The sequence below is a fragment of the Xyrauchen texanus genome, chromosome 14, assembly GCF_025860055.1.
Source record: "Xyrauchen texanus isolate HMW12.3.18 chromosome 14, RBS_HiC_50CHRs, whole genome shotgun sequence".
In the NCBI taxonomy this organism is placed as follows: Eukaryota; Metazoa; Chordata; class Actinopteri; order Cypriniformes; family Catostomidae; genus Xyrauchen; species Xyrauchen texanus.
Genome location: NC_068289.1, coordinates 15,350,207 through 15,373,855, shown reverse-complemented (window position 1 = coordinate 15,373,855; position 23,649 = coordinate 15,350,207). Strand labels below are relative to the sequence as shown.

The following is a 23,649-nucleotide window of genomic DNA, read 5'->3' as shown; positions in this document are numbered from 1 at the left end:
ACATTGTTTTACTTTGATATGAGCTCTATAATTTAAGTTTCATAATTTTGTATAAGCATCGAGCATTCAGTTGATAATGTATGGTCAATCCTAATGTTGTTAAATCCATAAATAAACACAGCGGGCAGGTGCGTACACATACAACGTCGTATAGCTTGCAAAACTATAATATCTTACAGATATTCGGTCAAATATCTTCTTTAGGCATTCTTTTAATTTCTCTGAATATTCTTTCAGTTAGTAGTATATCACTCATGATGTATCTGAGAAGTTTCACAAATGATGCTGGCGATGCACTGTGAACTGAACCAGAGAAGGTTAATGGTGGTGGACATCCTCCTCCTGGCACTGACTGAAAAAATGTTCACTCATGTCAAACAATTTTTATTGACGTCTTGAATTGTTTGATTCACAAAAGAGTGTCATATGACAGCAAAAACGTGCAATGACAGTAAGTCACTTTTTTGAGAAGCTATTGTGCTTGCTAAATCCACATTTTACGATGTGAATGCAATTCATTCATAAAAAAGATTTCATTACTTTTAATCGTGAGTCTGGTGCCTTCTTTATATGGCATTTTCATGGGTGTGGATTATGATAATTGTGAATGATGTGCACACACACCCTATTTTCGGGAAGACCATATTACACGCAAATTACTCCAAATGAACTTATATAATTACGAAAGTTTAATGAATGAGGCCCTATGTGTGCAAGTACACATGCACATTAGTGCTCATCAGATGGTTGGACAGGTTTCTGAATACTAATTTCTTTCTCTTTTTGGAACCCTGGTGTAAGGGGGTTAAGATGGGCAAGGAGGAGGCGAGAACCGGCTTGTCAATATAAATAATAATTTAATTAAACTCAAAACAAAAGCACAAACATAAACATACACATGATGTACATGCCCGTAATTCTCTCTCTCTCGAACCGTCGTCACCGTCCGCCATTATCCCTCGCGCGCGCCATCAGGCCGAATGGGGACCGGGCGTGCGACATTCTAGCCCGGCCCCGCCCCGCTCCGCTCCACACCTGGCCATTTATTTCCAAAGGCCAGTCATTTTGGACCAGGAACACAACAGGTGTAACAAAGTGAAAAACCAACAAACAATAAAATGTAAAGAAAATGGTCCACATTTTTTGGTGTTTTCAGATACCATCGGTAAACAAAGTCAATTAATTTTATTCCAATTGTATTAAGCAAAAAAATACATAAAAAAAAGGTCTCTGTCTCTGATATTTCTCTTAAAATCCCTTAAAAAAAATAGAAAGAGAAACAAATGAGACAACTGTTGATATCCAAATATAAAATGAGTTCAAATAATTGGTTCTTGGAAGAATTTTCCTTTGAGTTCATATTGAAATCTTTGACTTTTGATTGAAGGCTTTAGTATCTTGGGAAACCCAAGCACAGTTTTAGGAAAAGTCTGTAGAGAAGACCATTTCAGATTACAAGGGTCTTTTTCTCAGGAGAAAAATTGGAGAAGCTGGAGACCCAAGCAAATTTAATCTCATTGCTGTATAGGAGAAACACTCCAGAATTGAAAGAGATCTTTGGGATTTTTCTTTCCAGGCTCCTTTTTTATAATGCATAGCCAATTTGGTCTCCATTTTTGCTGCATTTTTCACAGTGTAGCAACCTACTGCTTTGTAGTCGGCTGTGTTTTTTTTTCTGTTGCTAAAAATAGCACTCAGTGCTGTGTGTATCTGGGAAAGAGAGGGAGAAGTGATCTGTCTACAGAACCAAAGGAAATCCTCGGAGTGATGTCACTCAGCAAACGCCTCCCTTTGAAGGGCGACATTCAGAGCGAAGGGGGAACGTTAGTTACATTAGGAGAGAGCATGTGATGAGGCATGACGGGGACGAGGTGAGCACTAGCCGACTCTATTCTCTCTTTATAATGACTCGCTTCTGCTTGAATTGGTCAGTGGTCCTGGTAGAGTGCAAATGTAATGGAGCATGGCATTCAGCGTTTAGCAGTACACTTTTTTTAAATGCCCACTTGGTATGCAGAAACTGTTCTTTGTCATACATCTTAAAGATTTTCACTTGTGTACATGTGCATGTTTGCCATGTGGAAATGCTCAGTGTAGCATTACGTGTGACATTGCATGTGTGTGTCTTCGGTGGGCTGTTTCTTAAGCGGTCGAGGGTTTTTCAGGGGAGCCTCTGAGAAACAGGCTTAAATATATACACACACAGACAGGCACAGAGAGCACATCAGCTCACGATTACAGAGGCAGTTGTGCAGTTGTGAGTTCATGTGTGTGTGTTTTACAGCGTTGCTTTACATCCGTGGTTTTCTCTGCCTAGGGGATGGAAACTTGCTTTAGATTATGGATGACCTCTCTGTTAGTCTTTTTTCCTTGACAATGACATTGTCTGCTTTGTTTCCAATTATTATTTCAAGACCGGCAGAGTGCTGCATCTTAACGTACACGTGACGGAGGCGAAGCGTGAATTCTAGCAGCAAGAGCTCTTTGACTGCAGCTCCCGGGAGAAAGATTCCATTATACTCGATTGGCATCAGCTAGAGCTTTTAGGGAGCTGCTAAGACATGGATTTGTCATTTTGTATTTATGGCTCTAAGTTTTAATGGTGCAGACTGATGCATTTCAAATGATGAGCTGGTACAAAATTGGCGGAGGCATTTCGAAAAGTCTTAATGTCACATTAAAACTGATTAAATTACATTCTATGTACTGGATGTACAGTGGTGTCCAAAAGTCTCAGACAACTATATTCTGTTTTACAATATATTCTGATTTAATGGAGCATTTTTCATTAGAAATTTGTAAATTATCCGATTTAACAATTTGAGAAATTTCTTTTTGAAAAAAAAAAAAAAAATACATTTTAGTGTTTGGTACAATATGTCGGCGATTCTTATGCACTCGGATTGGCATGCACTCCAAAGGTTTGTGCAAAAATGATGCATGTTATCTAAAAATTATTTGATAATGTTCCACGGAGCATCTTGTGTGCTTCAATTGAAGCAAGAAAATCTGATCTTTTGTACAAAGGTGGTAACATTGCCATTTTATTATATATTTTTTACATTTTATAAGCTACTTAGAAATAGGACAGAATTTTAAATGTTAAAAACGTACTTATTTCCAAGATTAAATAAAAAATTTAAAAAATCTCAAATTTCCAATGTGATCTCAGATTTTTTATGAATTAAAGATAACATGAAATAAAAATTGACCCTACTTACTTTTGTAATGCATGCTCCTGATATTATTGTGCACAATTCATTGATGCATGGTATCCCAAAAGCTTGTGTTTATCTGCGTAGAAAAGTGTGAATTGAGAATAATGTGGCAGTATCATTTCGACGGGTTCTTTTTTTAATGCTAAAAATGAATCTGTTTACCTGGTAGTGTTATATCCATGACGTTCTACATTGTCTTAAACTATTTAATAATTTATTACTTTTTAGAATCAGGTAGCGCAGACCAGATCAATACAGGAAAAATCATAATAAATTCTACATGATAAAACGATAGATTGATATTGGAAATAATATTATAAAATGACTTTGTTGATACGCGCCTAATTATCTTCCATAAGAAAAATGGGCATGACACATCTGAGATTAAAGTCCCTAAAAAGAATGAGCTTGATCTAATGAAATAATAATCAATTTTGTCCAGAGGGAATACGCAGGCCCACTAATGTGAAATAATGCAGACGTCAAGGTCTACATAGAGAGAGTGCTTAATTAAACACAATAAGTCTTTCCTGCAATATGAAAACACTGTGTAGCAGTGCAATTTGACCAAGAAGATTGATTCTGTATTGAGTGTAGTTAACCTTGATGGAGCAGGTGGTCATTAAAGTATTAAGCCATGAGAGGCTGTGCGTTACAGTGATTTTTCCATTGGTAAGCAGTGTTCTTAGGCACAATGCGAAGCCAAATATTATAGTTTGTTAGCCTAACTGTAGACTGTTTACAGTTAACAATACGCATAGCAACTTGGCACAGTTATATTGACTATACGGTCATAGGTGTTGTGCATTTTATAGCAGCTTTGAATGTGGCTCATCCAATCAGAATTTAGAGGAATATGAGTTTTATAAGACATTTAATGGGGGTCAGACAGCTAAATATGCTGTATATGGCAGTAAACAGTAAATGGCTAGGATTTATGGTGGATTACCTCATCCGACAACTTATGACTTATTTTGTGCCCTTTGGATACTTGTATTCTCTCACTTGACTTAAAAAATAGATATGTTTTTTTTTTTTTAAATCCAGTTTTGATTTTTTTTCCAACATTGTAGATATCAGTGGATGCTAATGTATTACAGCTCTAGAAGCTTCAAGAGAATTCTTAAAAGATTACAATAAATGTAATGGATTTCATTTATTTATTTATTTTTGTGAGTAACTCCTAGGAATGCTAATTGTTTGCTTTTGAAATTCTCATTATAATTTTAGACCAATACTAATGGGATCATATAAGAATCCATGAAACTGAACTAAAATAAAAAACTAGAAAATTGAAATCTTGAAAACATGAAAATGGGAATTTTGAGTTTTATTTGTTTCTTAGAGAATTATTGTTTAATCCTTTTTTAATTAGTTCCAAGTACACTGTATTAAATGAAAATGTGCTGTTCCAACCTGACCGGACCCTTACAAATGACCTTTTGTTGGTGTAACCTAAGGTTACAGTCAGCTTGATTCAATTAAATATTTTTAACAAAACATTTTGACAGGTTTTTGTCTTTGTAACAGTTGTTATTGAATTAAGACCAAGAACAATTAGCAGAAATAGATAGGCCTACATTGTTGATGCTGAGAAGCTTTTGGAGCAGTTTCCATAATTAAAAGAATAGTTCACCCAAAACTGTAAATTCTCGCATTTACTCACCCTTCTGCCATCCCAGATGTGTATGACTTTATTTCTTCTGCTGAACACAAACAAAGATTTTAGAAGAATATTTCAGCTCTGTAGGTCCATACAATACAAGTGAATGGTGAGCAAACATTTGAAGCTCCAAAAAGCACATAAATGCAGCATAAAATTAATCTCCAGCAATTCAATTAATAACTTCAGAAGTGATATGATAGGTTTGGGTGAGAAACAGATCAATATTTACATTCTTTTTATTATATAAATCTATGATTCCTCCATGACCAGTAGGTGGCGATATGCACAAATAATGTGAATCGCCAAAAACAAAAGAAGAAGAATGTGAAAGTGAAAGCGGAGATTTTTTGTAAAAAGGACCTACATATTGTCCTGTGAACGTGATATTTATTGGTAAAAATAAATATGTCTTGCTGAGATATTAATGTAAACAAGGTCGGTTATGTATTAAGTAATCAGACTATATGAAACTTTAATTTATATCAAATTATCTGATCTGTGCATAGGGATGTTATCAATATTAATCAAATGAAAATATTGAAGGAAGAACTACTGCTCCTAATATTTTTGTTCTTAGTAGTCTGTTTACTTGAATAATTACTTGAAGCAGTGTTTACTTGATTGAAAACTTTTACAAAGAATGAGTGTGTTCAGTGGCATATTAGTTTTTGTTGGGGTTTCACTTGTATTGGTATTGAATCCTGATTTCTTGACAACCCTATTTGACATTGAGCAAGTCTCGTTGTGTGGTCTTTTCTTAGCCCCACTGTGTTAAACTCATTGTAATGTAATGATGAACTGCAGCAACGGATACAAGAGAAATCACTCAGTGAAGTTGCCATGTCTACATTGGGAGCAGTTAAAGAGGCTTTTAAAGTGAGTAGTTGGCAGGAATGCACTGGGAGTCGCCCGAGCTTGATTGTGTAAGCGAGCAAGATGAACGCTAATGTGATTACTGCATCATGGCTTTGCATGGAAATTGATAGGTGTATGTTTTTTGTTTTTGGCAACAAAAATGAAACAAATAGCTTTACAAATAAGGAAATAATAAAAGTCCTGCAGTACTTTCTGCAGTTTAAAGGGATGGTTTGCTTTTTTCAATGCTACTATAATGAGTGGGGACTTGAGCTTTCAAGCTTTAAAAGCATGCAAAAGCACTATTAAAAATATTGCAAAAGTATACTGTATGACTTGTGTGCTTTATTCCAAGTCTTCTGTAGCCATACAATAGCATTTATTGAGAACATTTTATCATTTAAGTCTTTATTCACTGAAAATCTTGACACTAGTTTTAATTCTTTTTAGTTGAATCTTGAATCTTAAATGAAACGGTTGATCCAGTTCACAAAACCATCTGAACAATTCTTCGGAATCTACATCACTACTTCACTCATGAAAGTGCTAAGGAGAGCTATGGTGGATATCAAGATTTTCTGAGCATAAGGACTTACATATCTTGTCTGTTCATCACACAAAGCTTTCATATGGCTTCCGAACCTTGATATATAGCTCACAAATCATATTGACTGCTTTTACAATACTATTATGGTACTTTTACAATACTTTTATGGTGCTTTTACCTCCTTTTTGAAGTTTGTAAACTCCAGTCCCCATTCATTCTTATTATATGGAAAAGTGCTACCAGTATATTCATAAAAATATTTCTATTTACTGTAAGTTTCACAGAAGAATAATTCACACAGGTTTGGAATGAAATTATGATGACAGAATTTTCATATTTTGGGTGAACTATTACTTTAAGCATTTGACTGCACAGCCTGGACAGTGTGACTTAGGTATTTGTTTTCGTAGAAGATACGCAGTTTAACCGAGTGTCTTGTACTTTCTGTTTAGATCTGCAGTATCTATGGTGAACATATAAATAAACATGAAGCTGTGCATCAGTACGCCAAAGCAGGGCTTCATAGCTCTGCTAAACATGCCTTGCAGACCACTTGTCATTTACAACGTAGTAAAGGACAACTGGAGCCTTAGATAGCATCTGCTCTGTACACTGGCACAGGATGGTATTTACGAAGGAGGCATACGAGATTCCATCTACTTTCTGTTGAAGAATCCCACTATGAGGTTCCTCAGATCACCGGACAGTTGCCAAAGACAGTCTATGCTTGAAATGACCTTATCTGGTTGACGAAAAGAGTCACCTTAAAGGTGATGTAATCGATTTATTCATATAATTTTTTGAATAATTTGTCCTACTCCCTGAAAGATATTATTGAAATAAGTGTTGTAAGATATCTCACTGGTCTCTATGACAGCACTAAACTCTGTAAACAGCAAACAAAAATGTGTACGCAGGCCGCAGGTTCTGATAGTGTTGTAGTTGCAGTGAATTATTGAGGCTTACTGCAATTTTTAAGCCACGTTGTTCATAACAGTTGTCATTTGAGTGCGCTATTTTGTTGCTGTTGTTTTTAAAAAACGTTTCTGCATCAATAAAGTGAGAGAGGGCCGTGGCTTATTCAACTGCTCAATCTTGTGGAAGTGGAACGTCTGAAATTGCTTCCAGCACCTTTGAAGGGGGTTATTTAAAACATGATGACAGTTTTGACAGAAAGCTTATTTTGCACTTAAAGGGATAGTTCACCTTTTTTTTTTTTTTTTTTTTATTCTGTAATGTACTCTCCTGTTGTTTCAAACCTGTATGACCTTCTTTCTTCCGTGGAAGCCAAAAAGAATTTGGCCTAATGACAATGAGTCTCAGTCAAATTTTTTTAAAATTAAAAGTTCTATATTTAAACATTATTTAATACATTATGATCTAATATTAACAAAAAATGAACAACAGTATTTTGATAAATCAACACTAACCAAACTAATAAATTCTGCAAATGTTTTTTTTCATTGTTACTGTAGTTCATGATACCTGTTGCTAAAGTTCTACTAAAATAATAGCACAAACATATTTAACAAAAATACAAGCGTCATATTTTTGCTTTTAAACCCTCCAGAATGCATGCCCGGTTGTCCCATAGACTTCCAATGTAAGTGCCTTAATGTAACCACTGTTTCGCTTTTAAAGGACGAGGTGTAATTACTTTCTGTGGTAATCAACATTATGGCACAAATGCTGTTGATAGAAATTCATTTGTATTGAACCCAGAACATTCCCTTTAAGTGCTTGTACTTTGCAGCTTTATGATTTCTCATCAAATGGCAAAGGAAGTTGCTGAAGTGGAGAGAGAAGCCACTAATGAGGTAGTAGATGTTAGTGGGTGAATATTACCCTGAAAGCAGGACATTCTGGTTGAAACATTCAGAAGCAACATTACTGTGAAAAGAGAAAAATAACAAGCCGTGAACAGAGCAGTCTTCATCCGCTGTCCAAATGACAAACATAATGAGCCACCATGTTAACATCATATAGCTTCTTTCTAGGGCTGGACGATATGTTGAAATATCACAATACACTGTAAAAAAATTTTTTTCTTGTTTACGGAAGTCTTTTATTACGGTGTTTTATTAAAAATATATGTATAGGTATATATTGCTGTTTAGGACTATGTATGTTATATTGGTGCATTTAACTGAAAATTATTGATTATGAAAATCATTCTTCGTTGTATTTATTTAATGTAAACCATTGTGGGAAAACATGGCTTGATTATTTGCAACTTGATTTTTGCTGAATTTTGAAACAAGTTGCCAGTGATGACTTTTTTGTTATAATGATGGTTCTCTGATTGAAAAAACAACAACAACCCTTTTAAGCCATTTCAAAGCAAATTCATAAATATAACGATATATTGTAAATCAAATTGTCAAAATGCTAACAAATAATGAGATTTAACTGTTTTAGTTATACAGACCAGTCCTGCTTCTATCAAAGTTGATTTTGTAATTCTCTCTTAACACCGCAGCTTTTGTTAGTGTGTCTGTCCAGCTGCGCTCTCAGTGCATCTCTTCAGCGCATTCCCTATGTAATCCACCTCATGAGCATACGGCAGGGGGGCTTCACTCCCCGCATCACAACATGCCAGCCTCATGCAGCAGCAACCAGTGTGCCAGTGTGTAAAATTGATAATGATGTTTGTTGGTAACCACACCTCTCCATGTCAACATGTAGAGAAAAATGTAGAAGCCAACTAGGCAAACCCTAGTTACAGACCATTTAAAATAACACAAAAGTACTCCATTCGATTACATAAAGCTGCTGTATGGCCTCAGAAGATTTACTGCACACAGGTTGGACGGACTACTTTTATAGAGTCTTTATATGGCACCTTTTATAGTGCTTTTACAGCTCCTGATCACTAAAAACTGTTGTTCTATGCTATATAAAGCTGCGTAAAATATCTTGTTTTCCAAGAAAAAAAATAACAGCATATGGGTTGGAATAACATAAGGGTAAGTAAATAACATAATGCATTTTTTTTTTAGGTGAACTACTCCTTTAACTAGTGGCTCATTTTTGCAGCACAGACCAGACATGGACATACCCTAAATAAAATTGCAAAACGTATTTTCATTAAAAATATATGACACTGGGGGCCAGGGTAGCTCAGCGAGTAAAGATGCTGACTACTACACCTGGAGTCGTGAGTTCGAATCCAGGGTGTGCTGAGTGACTCCAGTCAGGCTTCCAAAGCAACCAACTGGCCCGGTTGCTAGGGAGGGTGCAGTCACATGGGTTAACCTCCACGTGGTCACTATAATGTGTGATTCTCGCTCTCGGTGGGACAGAGTGTGGAGAGTTGTGCGTGGATGCCGCGAAGAATAGTGTGCAGCCTCCACATGCACTAGGTCTCTGTGGTAATGTGCTCAACAAGCCACGTGATATGATGCACAGATTGACGGTCTCAGACACGGAGGCAGCTGAGATTCGTCCTCTGCCACCCGGATTGAAGCAAGTCACTATGCCACCACGAGGACCTAGAGCATATTGGGAATTGGGCATTTCAAATTGGTGGAGAAAAAATAAATGTCAAATCGACACTGTCCTTGCAACAAGCCAAAAACACATTGGACTCAAAGCCACAAGTCTTAATATGTTTTAGTTAAGTTCTGAGGATGATAACACTACGATGAGTTTTATGGATCATTTTCTAAGACAATGTCAAGTGAATTTTCTAAAAGGCAACCTCAAATGCAAGCCAGATAACGACGTTAATTCAATTCAAAATGGTGAATTTCGCCAAAAGGGGAGTCAGTCTATAGTGGGCAAATATCACATGTTTAGTTGGAAATTAAATCTTACATGGCACTAACACTCTTAATCTGAACTGCTTATCTTGTTGATGTGTCACGCTGGAGTAATCAGGTAGAGGTAGGGTCCCACCTTCTTTGATTTGATTTGCTATCTCAAACGACGAGCAGTGTTAGACTACTGAGCATGGTTTAAATGAAACTTTTTTAACAAGTGTATCAATGATTAGGTGGGACAATTTGGTCATATCTGACTGTGAAATTGTTAAGAGTCCAGTGGATACACACTTCAGAATCTCTTAGATTGTAGTAGGTCATCCCCTTATTATTTGCTTGGTCTTTTATGAATACCGTGGATTCGGACACCCTGTTCCACTGGCATACAGTTTTTAGCATAGATGGTAGGAAAGTGTATATTCAGACACAGCCTAAATCACTGCATATCTAATCAAGACACCTAATCTTGGCTCTCACACCTTTAAACCTACTGTAATTTGACAACCTGACAAGAACTGACAGCATCAGAATAAGATTTGATGGAATCTTTGCTGCAGTGTTGTTTCGGTGCAGGTGGTGAGCTTTAATTCCCTGAGGACGGTATCACCTGCTTCACCACGCGTGTTGCAGTGTAAACAGTTGTTGGGCAGCCAAGCGCCTCCGCGGCGGCACTAGCGCCGTGTGGAGTTCATAATAATAGGAGTATTAAAAGCGCAGACTTTGACTGGTGCAGAGGCTGCCTCTGTTATGAAATAGGCTTTTAGCATTTTCCGAGGCACACTGCTTGTCAGCCCAAATCTTGCTCAAGCTTCCAAAACAAGAGGAGAGGAGAAGACCTGAGGGGTGGAGGTGGCAGTTAAAGAGGAGGAGGAGGGGGGCTTGTCCTGGGCTTCGTCTTAAAGAGCGGGAGGGGGGGACACATCGTCAGTTGCAATCCGTCAGGCAAGAGAGTGAGACGCTTTGCACTCATCTCCCTGGATCTGTATCTCCCTGTAGGTAATTACACCGTTCCGAAGGCTCATCCTGTGTGCTGAGAACAGGAAAGAAATGGAGGACTGGATCAGCTCATTGAAATCTGTTCAGTCCAGAGAGCATTACGAGGTAAGAGCACAGTGTTGTGAGTTGCATTCTGAACTCTGGTGCTGTAGAAACATTTAAAGTCATTTTGAATGTTTGCATGCTTATCAATAGTTCCTCAATGAATTATCAGCTAAATCTGCATGTCATAGAATCAGCTCTCCCCATTAACTGTTTTCACTCAGGACCTATGTACACGCTATATGCTTTAGATGTTCAAATCCAGCTTCTTAACAGTTTTTTCTGATGTCTTCTCGCTGTGTTGCTTTAAAAAAAATACTGAAATATACTTTTTTAAATTGGTTAGTGCTGTGTCCTGTCTTTGCATTTGTACAATTCACTGACTCTAAAAAGCCAAATGTAAGTGCATGGGACTGCTTTCAATGCTCTGTTTTGGATGTTCAAATCCAGCTCCTATACTGACCTGTCATTAATATCATGCAATCTATTTAATTTAGTAGTTCTGGAAGGAGGGAATTTCCCTATTGTATAAATTTGTGTGCATGCTTTAAACATCTGAAACACTACATTCAAACAGCATAATGATAAATGAATGTGCATAATGTGCCATTGCTTGACTAAGTGTTGACTGCACACTCACTTTGCTGTGAGATGAGGAGCAAGAGATTTATATAAGACTCTCAGCCCCCGTGTTCTGCAATACCACACCCAGAACTCCAGTGCTCCTCCAGAACCCGACTAGGGGCGCAGTGCTCCCTAATCAATCTTTTTGATTCAAGGCCCGTCAAATGCAATCGGTCCTATTAAATCATTGTCCTGTTGCATCAGTTGGCCACAAGTAGATGTTCATACCAATGGGAAGCATGATTACTGGAAGTGTGGTTTTTATGAGGAGAAACTTGATATTCGGTGGTGTGGTGTTGTGTGCTAGAGGGTTGCAATTTCCAGACCTGAGGCCAGGGTCAGACATTAACCAAAGCTTGGGGCAAAATTGTCATTGGAAATGCCTTAGATGTTTAAAATGCCAACACAATGCTGTTATGTTTTCTAACATTTAAAGCAATATATTTCAGAATATTTAGTCATATCTACACCAAAAGAAAAACCTATAGGCCTATAACGATACTAATATATTGCCACTTTATTATTACACTTATTATGTCATCAGATCACATTTTTACTTAGGAATGCTTAAAAAATGTAAATAGAGGTACAAACGTTTTTTTACTGTTCTAATTTCTAAAATATATCTTTTAATATATCTAACGTAATAATTTCCGGTATCTCAAAAGCCAAAATCTGCCGGTTTCAAAGCGTTTTAGATGGTTACCCTCATCATGTAGCCTATAGTGTCGCTTTCACAACAGTCAAGTCTGTTTATGTCACTTTTTCGCATTAATGTAATTAACGTTAATAAAAATTAAACATGACATGTTCTTAGGAGTGCCAACCCTTCTAGATATTATTATATCTGGACTGTGTATTTGAATTCACAGAGTTTTTACAAAGTGTGTTACTAAGTAATTATAAATGAACCATCAGTTTTTATATCTGTGATTTCATGCTTATTACCAATATGCAGATGGTTTTAATTTGATCATTAATTGGCCGATAAATATCGACAGTGGATACATCAGTGCATCCCTAATTTCTACCTTGAGGAGCTATTTTTACTTGATGTAACAAAATGGTTCAGGTTGATTCAGTGATGTTAAATTATATTTTTGACTTGAATCAAAACAATTATTTACCACACAAAGAACATTTTTTTCAGTGAGTGTACACTGTAAAAAGTGGTAACTTTAAAATTGGTTCCTTAAGAATCTATTTCTACTTGATTTAACCCTTTAAATGACTTTTGTTGGTGTAACCTAATGTAGTCTGGTTGAATTAGTTATGGTAAATAATTGAAAAAAAGAGTTGAACAAAACCAGTTAATTTAGAGGTTATCACCGAAGCAATTTCTTTGGTTACCCAAAAAAAATATCTTTTGCATTGTAATATATTTGAATGCAAATACAGACGCTGTAGAAGTCAGATTTGTTCTATCTCAGAAGTGAGTGCTATTAAACGTGTAAACAAAAAACTCAAATCAGCTTTGAAAACACTGAATATGAAGAAAAATTCCCAACAACTTTAAAACATGTAATAGTGTATGTTAAAATCTACCATCACACTAGACAGTAGAGAGTTGTGTGTCTACCGTAGGGAACGGACAAATATTTAAAATGTATTCTAGTATGTAATATCCATAATTCTCCAGATTTTTACAAATTAATTAAACTATTTGACATAATTGTACATGCTGTGTGTTTTAATTAGGGAAAAAGTATAAATGTAAACAATGTCCCTGGAAATCAATTCCTGAGGGTGAAAAACATTAATTTCTATCACTGCCTCAGGTTAATGTACATGTGGCAGTCCTCGTGTTGCATGCGGCGGCTGGCGGACTGCTGTATGTGTGTGCATGCATGTGTGTGTGTGTAAGCATAAAAACGTTTTCTAGCCCTCTGTTTGAAGTGGCTTTTTTAAGGGGCACTGAAAAAGTCTTATCCTGGCGCTGCCAATTTGTCTTAACTTCTCCTTTGCTAGACGGCACAGTTTAATGTGGAACATTTCTCAGGGATGCACAACTGGTATGCCTGCTCCCATGCTCGCCCCACCTTCTGTAACGTCTGTCGGGACAGCCTCTCAGGGGTCACCTCTCATGGCCTCTCCTGTGAAGGTAGGTGCCCTGTCTGCCCCTCTGCCTATGTGTCTCAAATCCATGTCTCATAATCCCACTTTAATTAAGAAGCTCCATTGCTCAGCTCTCTGCTGTCCTTCCCCAAAGGTGTCATTTTTTATCAAAGCTGTCAAGGGTGGTCAGGGTGGCTTTGAGCCATTCAGTGCTGTATTAGTGTGGCTTTGACTGTCAGAGCTACTTAGAGCAGAAATACAGCTAATTGAGGTGACGGAAAAATCTATATGAAAAAGCATTGTTATACTCTTTTAGCAAGATAATAAATTGATACACTGATGCCAAGAATCTCTCTTTTAATTGTTTTCATTTTGCATTTCAAGAATTTGTTGTATTAGGTCCTTGTAATACAATGCGCTTGAACCCAAGTAACTCTCATAGAGGTATAAAAGATCCTCATGGCTAAAGTAATCATTAAGATACCCTGTCTACATTCTGATTGGTTGTTTGGGTTCATGTTTGTTTTAAAAAATTAGGTCTAATATAATACCTGGAAAAATCTCTTAGCATTGCCATTCATCTCAATGTCAGCTCGACTGGCATTTGGAATCTGCCATTTTTGCTCATTGGTACTCAACTCTGCATAACATTGAATCACACCCAGACCCTACTTTACGTCACAGGAAGCAGTCAGGATAAAATATACGTTAAGTTCATGTTAAGTTAAGACCCCTTTTTAAAATTGGACACTGGTAAAATAATTACAATATAATTAAATATTAGCCATTTATATGTTGCTTGCAAATACATTTATTTCTATCGGGAAGACACGCTGGCTTAAGTGTGGTTTAAGATGCCATTTATTTGATGAATGTAAAACAGAAAAGTAATGTCTCTCTTTGGCGTAGGACCCGTCTGGCGGTCCGAGGGAGTTGTACTCGTCATATCCTGCCGGAGATAGGAGGCAGGGACGAGGAGCCTACCCCCGTGCGGGACAGGGCTCAACTGGTGGTGGTGGGGTGGTGGAGGTTGCCGTGTTAGCATACTGAAGCAGCAATGTGATAGATTGTGAGCAGACTTATAAAGCAATGGCTTACATGTGATTGGCTAGGGATTAACCAGCTAATGGTGTGATGATGAACAGCTGCTAGTCTTCCCACTAGAACTACGCTGCGCTTACATTTCTTCAGAAAACATGGCAACTTTTGAATTTACATCAATGGTGAAAGACAATTTTTGACATTAGAACGGTGTTTCGATATATACCAGCAGGATCTAAAGGCACATTTATGCTTAGTGGGCTTTTTTAATTTGCTTAAAAATTATGACAAAATTTACCAGCGTTTTTGTTTGGTGATGTTTCTACTGTTCCCTAACATGTCCTGTCTTTCTGAATTGGTAATAACTTTCCGGATATGCTAGACACAAATAATGTTTTACTTAAGTTGATTATGAATCATAAGATCACATTGTTAATACATTTATTTAATATTTTACACTACCGTTCAAAAGTTTAGGGTCACTTACTCATTTTTTTTGTTTTTTCACATTTTAGAATAATAGTAAAGTCATCAAAACTATGGAATAACATAAATGGAACTATGGGAATTATGTTGTGACTAAACAAAATCCCAAATAAATCAAAACTGTGTTATATTTTAGCATCTTCACAGTAGCCACCCTTTGCCTAGAATTTGCAGAACACATTTCTACATGCATCAAACATCAGCGGATCTTAGCACGAAAAGACGTGCGATCTTCAACGCCACGCTGCTTCTTCTCTCCAACACATTACGAATCATTGTGAGGTAGCTTAAATTAAATAAAAAATTAATAAATGGTAGTAAATATGAAATGAAGAACGTGAATGTCATTACAACTGTAACAGGATGATTGACAGGTTGGTGTGGTCGCAGGATGCACCAAGCGACCAAGAGGTCTGTGGTTTCAAGATGCAATTTTATGACTTATGACAATTTTATGACTCTCAATACTTTTTTGATACACACTCAAAAGTAGCTAAAAAAGTAGATACGTAGATAAGTAGGCAAATCGAGACACAGCAGACATTGCATTCAAACACAGCTGGACGGGGTATAACTTTGAATGCAGGTGTCTCGAATTTTCAAATTAAGTTTAAATTGACACAGATTCCTTATAACACGACCAAATCAAAGTGACTGACACATGTGTACATACGTAGATGCATCTTTAGAAAAGCCCTTATAATAAATGTACCTCAGATTGACGAATTTAAAAATGTTGTAATTGTGATGTGATGTATTGCCTTCGAAAGCCATTGTATTGTCTAATCAATGGTTTTCTTGTCTGCCACAGTAATGCATTTTAGTTATCTATATTATAAGATATATTATATTTATTTAAACATGATTATTTATTATTATTTAATAATTATGTATTGACTACTTTTGATTTGGGGGGCCTTTTTCAGCAAATCAGCATATAAAGTTTTTTTTTCTCGAATCAAAATTGTTATCATTTTATTAAAATCAATTAACTAATTAAAAAAATGATGCCGCCTGTAGTATAAATGCAGCACTTTAGAGCATTCAGGAGAAACAAATTCGGCTTCTTCTATTGTATTAATTAGGATTAACAGGGCTATGCTATCTAGCCAAACCCTGATCCCTTGGTTTTACAGTATTTTAGGAAAGAACAAGCATGATATGAAATGTGCTATTGGCAGCAATGTCGTGAAAGTCTCACATACTGCTGTCAAAGACGGATTAATAAAACCCAATTATAATAGCAGGATTATAATGGAAGGATCCCTGGTGATTCCCACCTCTGAACAGCTAAGCCCTGTGCATTATTATACATGCAGGTTTTATGACCATATATTAATTGAGAGACTACGTAGAATTTTTGTACAGTACTTAAAAATTAATTTGTCACACCACAGGACAATTTAAAGTCAACGTGAAAAACGTTCGCCACCATTTTTACTTTCATAATCTGATGCATTTCTGAGTAAAACTCTGAAATATGTGTTGGACGGGGCTTTGTGTTATCCATCGGAAATGGATTAAACTGTGAAATGTGGACCTTACATTCTAGAAGGTAGTTAAAGGAATATTCCGGAAAGATAAATTTTTGGAAGGCAGAAATTTGAAGTTTAGAATTTTATAAAAGCCCTTACATTCATTCTTCTGTTAAATTCCATTTAAATTGTCATTTTTACAGTCGTTTTGGAGTTTTAGGGTTTACGACATTACGTCGACATGACAACGAAGTTGTTAGTTTGGATATAACTTGCTACAGAAAAGGTTAGTAAGCAATTTCATCACATTAAAATCATGTTTACATGCATATTGTTTATGTCCTGTGGCTATATTTTAACATTTACTCATTGACCCCCATTCACTTCCATTGTAAGTGTCTCACTGTAACCCAGATTTTTGCTTTCTTTTAAGTAAAGGAGGGATGATTCAAAATTGTTTTTTATGCCATGTCAATTTATTACATTTTGTTAAAAGATTATGGAGACAAACATCAGTGTTACTTGGAATAACACACACTACTGGATCATGCACAGGAAGACCAATATTGTACATTTAAAATAGGTAAATTATAATTTCATGTTGACTGCAAAAACAATAAAAGGTGATTAAAAATGGTGGAAAACAGAAATGATTACCAGATATTACACATAAAAATGTCCTTATACATTTGAACATAAAATATTGCTGTTTAAAAAAGGTTGGACTTGTTGTTTATTATCTACCGCCAGATTAAACACCTCAAAACAATATGCTGGCAGGTTTAAACACTTACACTAAAAATACCATCTCTAGGATCATGCATTATGCATGCTAATGTTGTGACATCATGTAGAAAGAGAGTGCTAATTACTTTCAGAGATACAGATAGTGCTCATTAAACTCTAATGTCATTGGCTCTCACATAACAGTAAGTAAAAAATTGTAAAAAAAAAATAAAAAAATGAGTACCACTCGCACCTCAGTTTTAATGAGAAACACTTAAACTCAGACTGGATTGTGAATATTATAATCTTCATCATCATGTTGATTTTCCACCAAAACATTTCAAGATGTCTGGAAGTCTTATGGGGGAATGCTGCATTAGGCACAAGGAGATTTGTGTGGTTGTGCCTGTGGTCGTAGTGATCTACTGAGCGATAATTAGGTAGCACTTTCTAAAGCTGTTGTTCCAGCAAGCAGACTCACTCCTGAGTATTAATTACTGTATGTGTTACTGTGGAAAGCTGATCTCATTTTTTTTTTCAACAAACCTCTCATTATCATCTTCAAGGCTGAGAGCCGATTTGTGCTTTAGAGTGAGTTCTTTGTATGTGGTGTATTAGCTTTCAGACAATGCAGTTAGAGTTAACTATTTAGAGATCGTGAATTAGATAGATTATTCAGTCAGATAGCTCTGGTCCTGATGATAATTGTTCAATACAGCATTCCTGCTGTGCTAAAATACACAACATGACAGCTATGATGCAACATCTCCCCCATAAGACGAAGCACAAGTGGGAGTGTGTGGGAGTGTGCGCTATCTGTGGGTGTATGCACGTAAACTGTGAAAATACAGTAGAAAATCAAATTATGTCACTGACAATCACAGTTGTAGCCGTTTTATGGGGTCATGGTTTATTTTTCATTATTATTATTGTAATAATTATGTTCATACTAACAATTGTTATTTATAAACTATATTTGTTTTTTATGCTTTGTATTGTTATATGCTTGTATTTTTACTGTGTAAAGTGCCTTGAGAAGCTACTTTTAAAGGCACAACATTTGAAGTCAGAAGTAGAGGTCGGCCGATTAATCGGCCGATTATTTTGCATTTTTTTACATAATCGGCATCGGCCAATATCCAAGTATATCAAGCCGATTATTAGGCAGGCGCATCTGTGGGCAGCCTAGTGTTGTTGTGGAACACGTGTTCGACGCACACTGCCCCTAGAGTCATTTTCCAGTAGAGTGAGCAGGCCTCAAGGAAAGAGCTAAGTTCCTTGGAGAAAACAATAAGGATTACATTTGTATAACTTCTTTATATTTAATTAAAAACTTTTGATATGTTACTGCCAACTTCAAGAAAAAACGCGACAAACGCGATAGGCGACATGGCGTTCGGCTACTTTGGATATTGATAGCGTAGTTGAAGTTGCATTATCACACCACAAGGGTTGCTATCATGTCACAATAAGCAAGCAAGAATTTTGCAATTACAGACAGTGAATCTGAGACTTTTATTTGTTCTGTTTGTGTGTCTTATTTGAGAGGGTTGTCACTCAATGCAGAGAAATAAGTAATAAAAAATATACCAACGCACTATAGGCTATTGAAGGACTGGCTTTGGTAAGCTCGGACGTTATCGGTTCTGCTGTCGGTACTGGATAAATTAAGAAAATACATTTATTATTGCTATAAAGAGAAAGTTATTTTATCTCGCCAGCCATTTCTATGTATAATAATATGAAACCATTTGCCTGTGATGCAATTTAGCTATTCGCAGTCAGAGAGGGAGAGGGAGAGAGATCTCACTGACGCGGTGACACAGCGAGCACAACATGAGACCCAGCTGCATAATGAGTGACGACGGAGGACAGAACTAAACATTCAAACGTAGCCTGGTTTAGATCTGTGATATTAGTCTCATTTTATTTTAGATTTCCTTCCAAAGATTATAAAAAGAATATTTATACATAAGCCGCATTCTGTCTAGCACAACTTCCTTCCCTTCACAGCGGTGCACTGACATTTCTACCTAAAACTCAAACTTAACGTCAGAATCAGCACGATCGGTGATTGTTGTAAAATGCAGTCTAGCTACTGTTGCTAAATTGCGGGATGCGTTTAATAATAAAAAGAGCGCAAGAGATACCGTTCCCAAGGCGGCGCGCGCTCCGAATCACACCGCAAAGAGACAAGCAAACTATAGGCTACTTTGGGTTTCATGTGCGCGTCTAAACGATCAAATATACAAAAAAATATGTCAAAACGACCGGCTTGGAGATTCACTTAAATAAACACAGTTTATGTCTTAAATGGACGTAGTTATGGAAATAGTTGAGAGAAAATATGGCGCATCAAGAGTCTATTAGACTCAGTCTTAAAGGGGAAGCGGTCTAATGAACATGCTGACGATTGAGCCATTACTGCGAATCAAACAACAAAAGGCAAAGAGAAAATCACTTACAGCTCTTGAATGAATAACTTCTGCATTAATGAGCATTAAGCTGCATTAATCTATCTATGATAAACTATGCAGTGTTATTTTACAATTGATTACTTTATTAGATTTCTTTTTAGACCACACCTGAACAGTAATGTTAGTAGACCTTCCTGAAATTAAATCACTGTGCCTATACAACGTTTATCTTTGTGTAATATATATATATATATATATATATATATATATATATATATATATATATATATATATATATATATATATATATAAAACAAAAAGAACTGTTAAGAAGTATCGGTATCGGTAAGATAGTAATACCATTAAAACCTTAATGATACCCATCCCTAGTTATGCCTGTGCTTCTCTTGGATGCTCTGAATATTGGAATACGTGTCTGGATTGCCCCTTAATTAAAGCTGCATTTGGATCTCAACCTTCGTGTCTCGGAGCAGTTCGTAACACCTGCTTTGTTTATTTAATATATTTGTTATACATAATTTATACAATATGTTTTTACATTATACATTTTTAATTTCTACAAGTGCAGATTGGTCAAGTGTTCAATAAATGTATTTGTTGAGAAATTTTGTCTATCTTAAGTAATTATTTGTGTTACATTTTATCTTTCAAATAAAAGGTTAAAAACAAGCACATATCGGCCAAATATCAGCCAAAATAAATCGGCAGCAATAATCGGCCATCGGCCGACCTGGATTTCAAAAGATCGGCATCGACCTGAAAAAAACAATATCGGTCGACCTCTAGTCAGAAGTTTACATACACCTTAGCCAAATACATTTAAACTACATTTTTAACAATTCCTTACATTTAATCGTAGAAAACATGTTCTTAGGTCAATTAGGATCACTATTTTAAGAATGTGAAATGTCAGAATAATAATAGAGATAATTATATATTTCAGCTATTATTTCTTTCATCACATTCCCAGTAGGTCAGAAGTTTACACGCACTTTGTTAGTATTTGGTAGAATTGCCTTTAAATGGTTTAACTTGGGTCAAACATTTTTGGTAGGCTTCCACAAGCTTCTCACAATAATTTGCTGGAATTTTAACCCATTCCTACAGACAGAACTGGCGTAACTGAGTCAGGTTTGGAGGCCTCCTTTCTCACACATGCTTTTTCAGTTCTGCCCACAAATGTTCTATCGGCTTGAGGTCAGGGCTTTGTGATGACCACTCCAATGCTTTGACTTTGTTGTCCTTAAGCCATTTTGCCACAACTTTGCTTGGGGTAATTGGCTTTTAGGAAGACCTATTTGCTACCGAGCTTTAACTTCCTGGCTGATATCTTGAGATGTTGCTTCAATACATCCACATCATTTTCCTTCCTCATGATGCCATCTACTTTGTGAAGTGCACCAGTCCCTCCTGCTGCAAAGCACCCCCGCAACATGATGCCGCAACTGTAGTCTGGCTTATTTTGGTGGTTTTGGAGCAGTGGCAACCTTTCAGGTTATGTCAGTATAAGACTTGTTTTACTGTGGATATAGATACTTGTCTACCTGTTTCCTCCAGAATTTTCCCAAGGTTCTTTGCTGTTGTTCTGGGATTGATTGCACTTTTCGTACCAAACTATGTTCACCTCTATGAGACAGGATGCTCTCCTTCCTGAGCGGTATGATGGCTGCATGGTCCCATGGTATTTATACTTGTGTACTATTGTTTGTACAGATGAACATGGTACCTTCAGCATTTAGAAACTCCCATGTATGAACCAGACTTGAGAAGGCCCACAATTATTTTCTTGGCTGAGGTCTTGGATGAAAAAAGAAAAGAGGCACTGAGTTTAAAGGTAAGCCTTAAAATACATCCACAGGATGGTTCAGGAGGGAGCAGCTCAGAGGGTGGAGCCAAGGAAGTCTCAGGGGATGAAGCCATGGCAGGCTCAGGGGTCATGGCGACTTAGTATGATGGGATAGGTGTGCCGACTTGACACGGCAGGCTGCTTGACTAGGCATGGCAGGAATAGCAGCTTGGCATAGCCGGTGGGACAGCATAGCATGAACCAGACGTGGATACAGGCATGACGAGGTAGATGTGGCAACATAGCAAGTCAGGGCCTCTTGACTAGACATGGCAGGGGTGGCAACATGGTATGATGCAGACGTGGCAACATGGCATGATGAGGTAGGATTAGCAGGTGTGGTAACATGGCATGACAAGTCAGATATGGCGGCCGAGGCTTGAAACACCAGCTCCGGGATGGATGAGGCTTGCAATGCTGGCTCGTTGGCGCTGGTTCTTGGACCGTGGCATATGACTCAGATGAGGCAGCCTTTGTGGGAGTTCTGAGTCCCTCATCAGCTACTTCCACAGTAAAGGGTGTACCACTCAGACACAGGGCAAAATCAATGTACTGTTCCAGAGTCCAAGAAATTCCACATACCGGTAGCATAGAATATAAAGGCTCATTTACACACAAATGAAAAAGGTCCTTCAAAGCCACATCATTAAAATCCTGCACTCTGGCCAGCAAGGTGAAGTATTCCACATATTTCTCTATGGAATAGTTTCCCTGGCGTAACTGCATGAGGCAAACTGCTGCATCCATGTTCTGGGCGAAGTATTCTTTCAGAGACAACTACTGAGACAGCTGCAAGTGCAGGTTAGGTGACTTTAATGAAGACTGACAAACAATCCACAGAAACTTAGTGCAAAAATCTATACAGGAACAGGCAAGGGTCAGGCGATCTGCAAACAAAATATCAGAGGCAAAGATACTTAAACTCAAAAAACAATAAATATCAGGCAGAGAACATACAGGCTTAGTAAAGTCTACGACACAAGAAATAGAGCATATGCTTTGTCAAGTGCCAAGTGTGGCTAAAAGTTTCTTATAAAGGGTGTTTGTAATTGTATGCAGGTGTGTGTGTAATCAGAAGTCTGGCTCTTGAGAGCATTGCATTGTGTTGTGGGAATTGGAGTCCGGGGCGGCCATGTTTGGAGGCTGCATTGCTTGCTGGGAAATGGAGTCTGCAGACTGGACTGACCTTCTTCTGGACTGGATCTTCTAGCGGAAGGATGTTAGTTAATGAATTTGCTTTTATGTTTTTATTTTATTGAAGCTATATGGCAGTGCTACATTGTGAATATCACTGCCTTTAAGCCCTACTTTAGAAGTTTGTATCTTCTTATTTATTTAACTATTTTTCACTTATTGACAAACAGGAAGATTTATTTAACAATAATGCAATTTTTCATTTTGTGATGCTTGTGGGGCAGAAATCACACACTTCATTTTAACTTTATAGCAGGGGTTACAAAGGCCAGGGTTTAGAGGAAACACTTCCCCAAGTTGAGAGACTTGAAATTTAGAACGCTCAACACTGCTTATATTTCACTTTGATTTCCTGCACCAGCCAATCAATAAGGATTGATGTCAGACATAGGCCCCAACAAAAGAGGCAAACTCGATATTTCTCACTCTCTAATTTGACGTAGACATCCTGTCCATTAGCAGCATGTCATAAACAGTCTTGTGTTCACTCAACATTACAACATTTTCTGTAAATGGTTTGCTAACAGCCCTGAAAATGACATTAGAGTGATTGATAGATGATTTGTTTTCAGACCCATGTGAAATGGTCTGAGTAGACCAGCTTTGATTACAAGGTGAGTGCAGAGCCAACGAGAGAGCCTGATTAGCGTTATGAATCCCTGGAGATGATGCTGTCTCT

The 23,649-nt window shown here is 37.1% G+C and overlaps 1 protein-coding gene across 1 annotated transcript in view; it reads left to right on the top strand.

Annotated features, from left to right (window-relative positions):
• The window catches only part of LOC127655345 (diacylglycerol kinase eta-like), a 129,786-nt gene that overhangs the window by 57,820 nt on the left and 48,317 nt on the right, over positions 1-23,649 (top strand). Inside the window, exons 6-7 of the mRNA XM_052143110.1 lie at positions 11,044-11,148; positions 13,678-13,810. Coding sequence (XP_051999070.1) covers positions 11,044-11,148; positions 13,678-13,810 — 238 coding nt within the window. The remainder of the gene's footprint in view (positions 1-11,043; positions 11,149-13,677; positions 13,811-23,649) is intronic.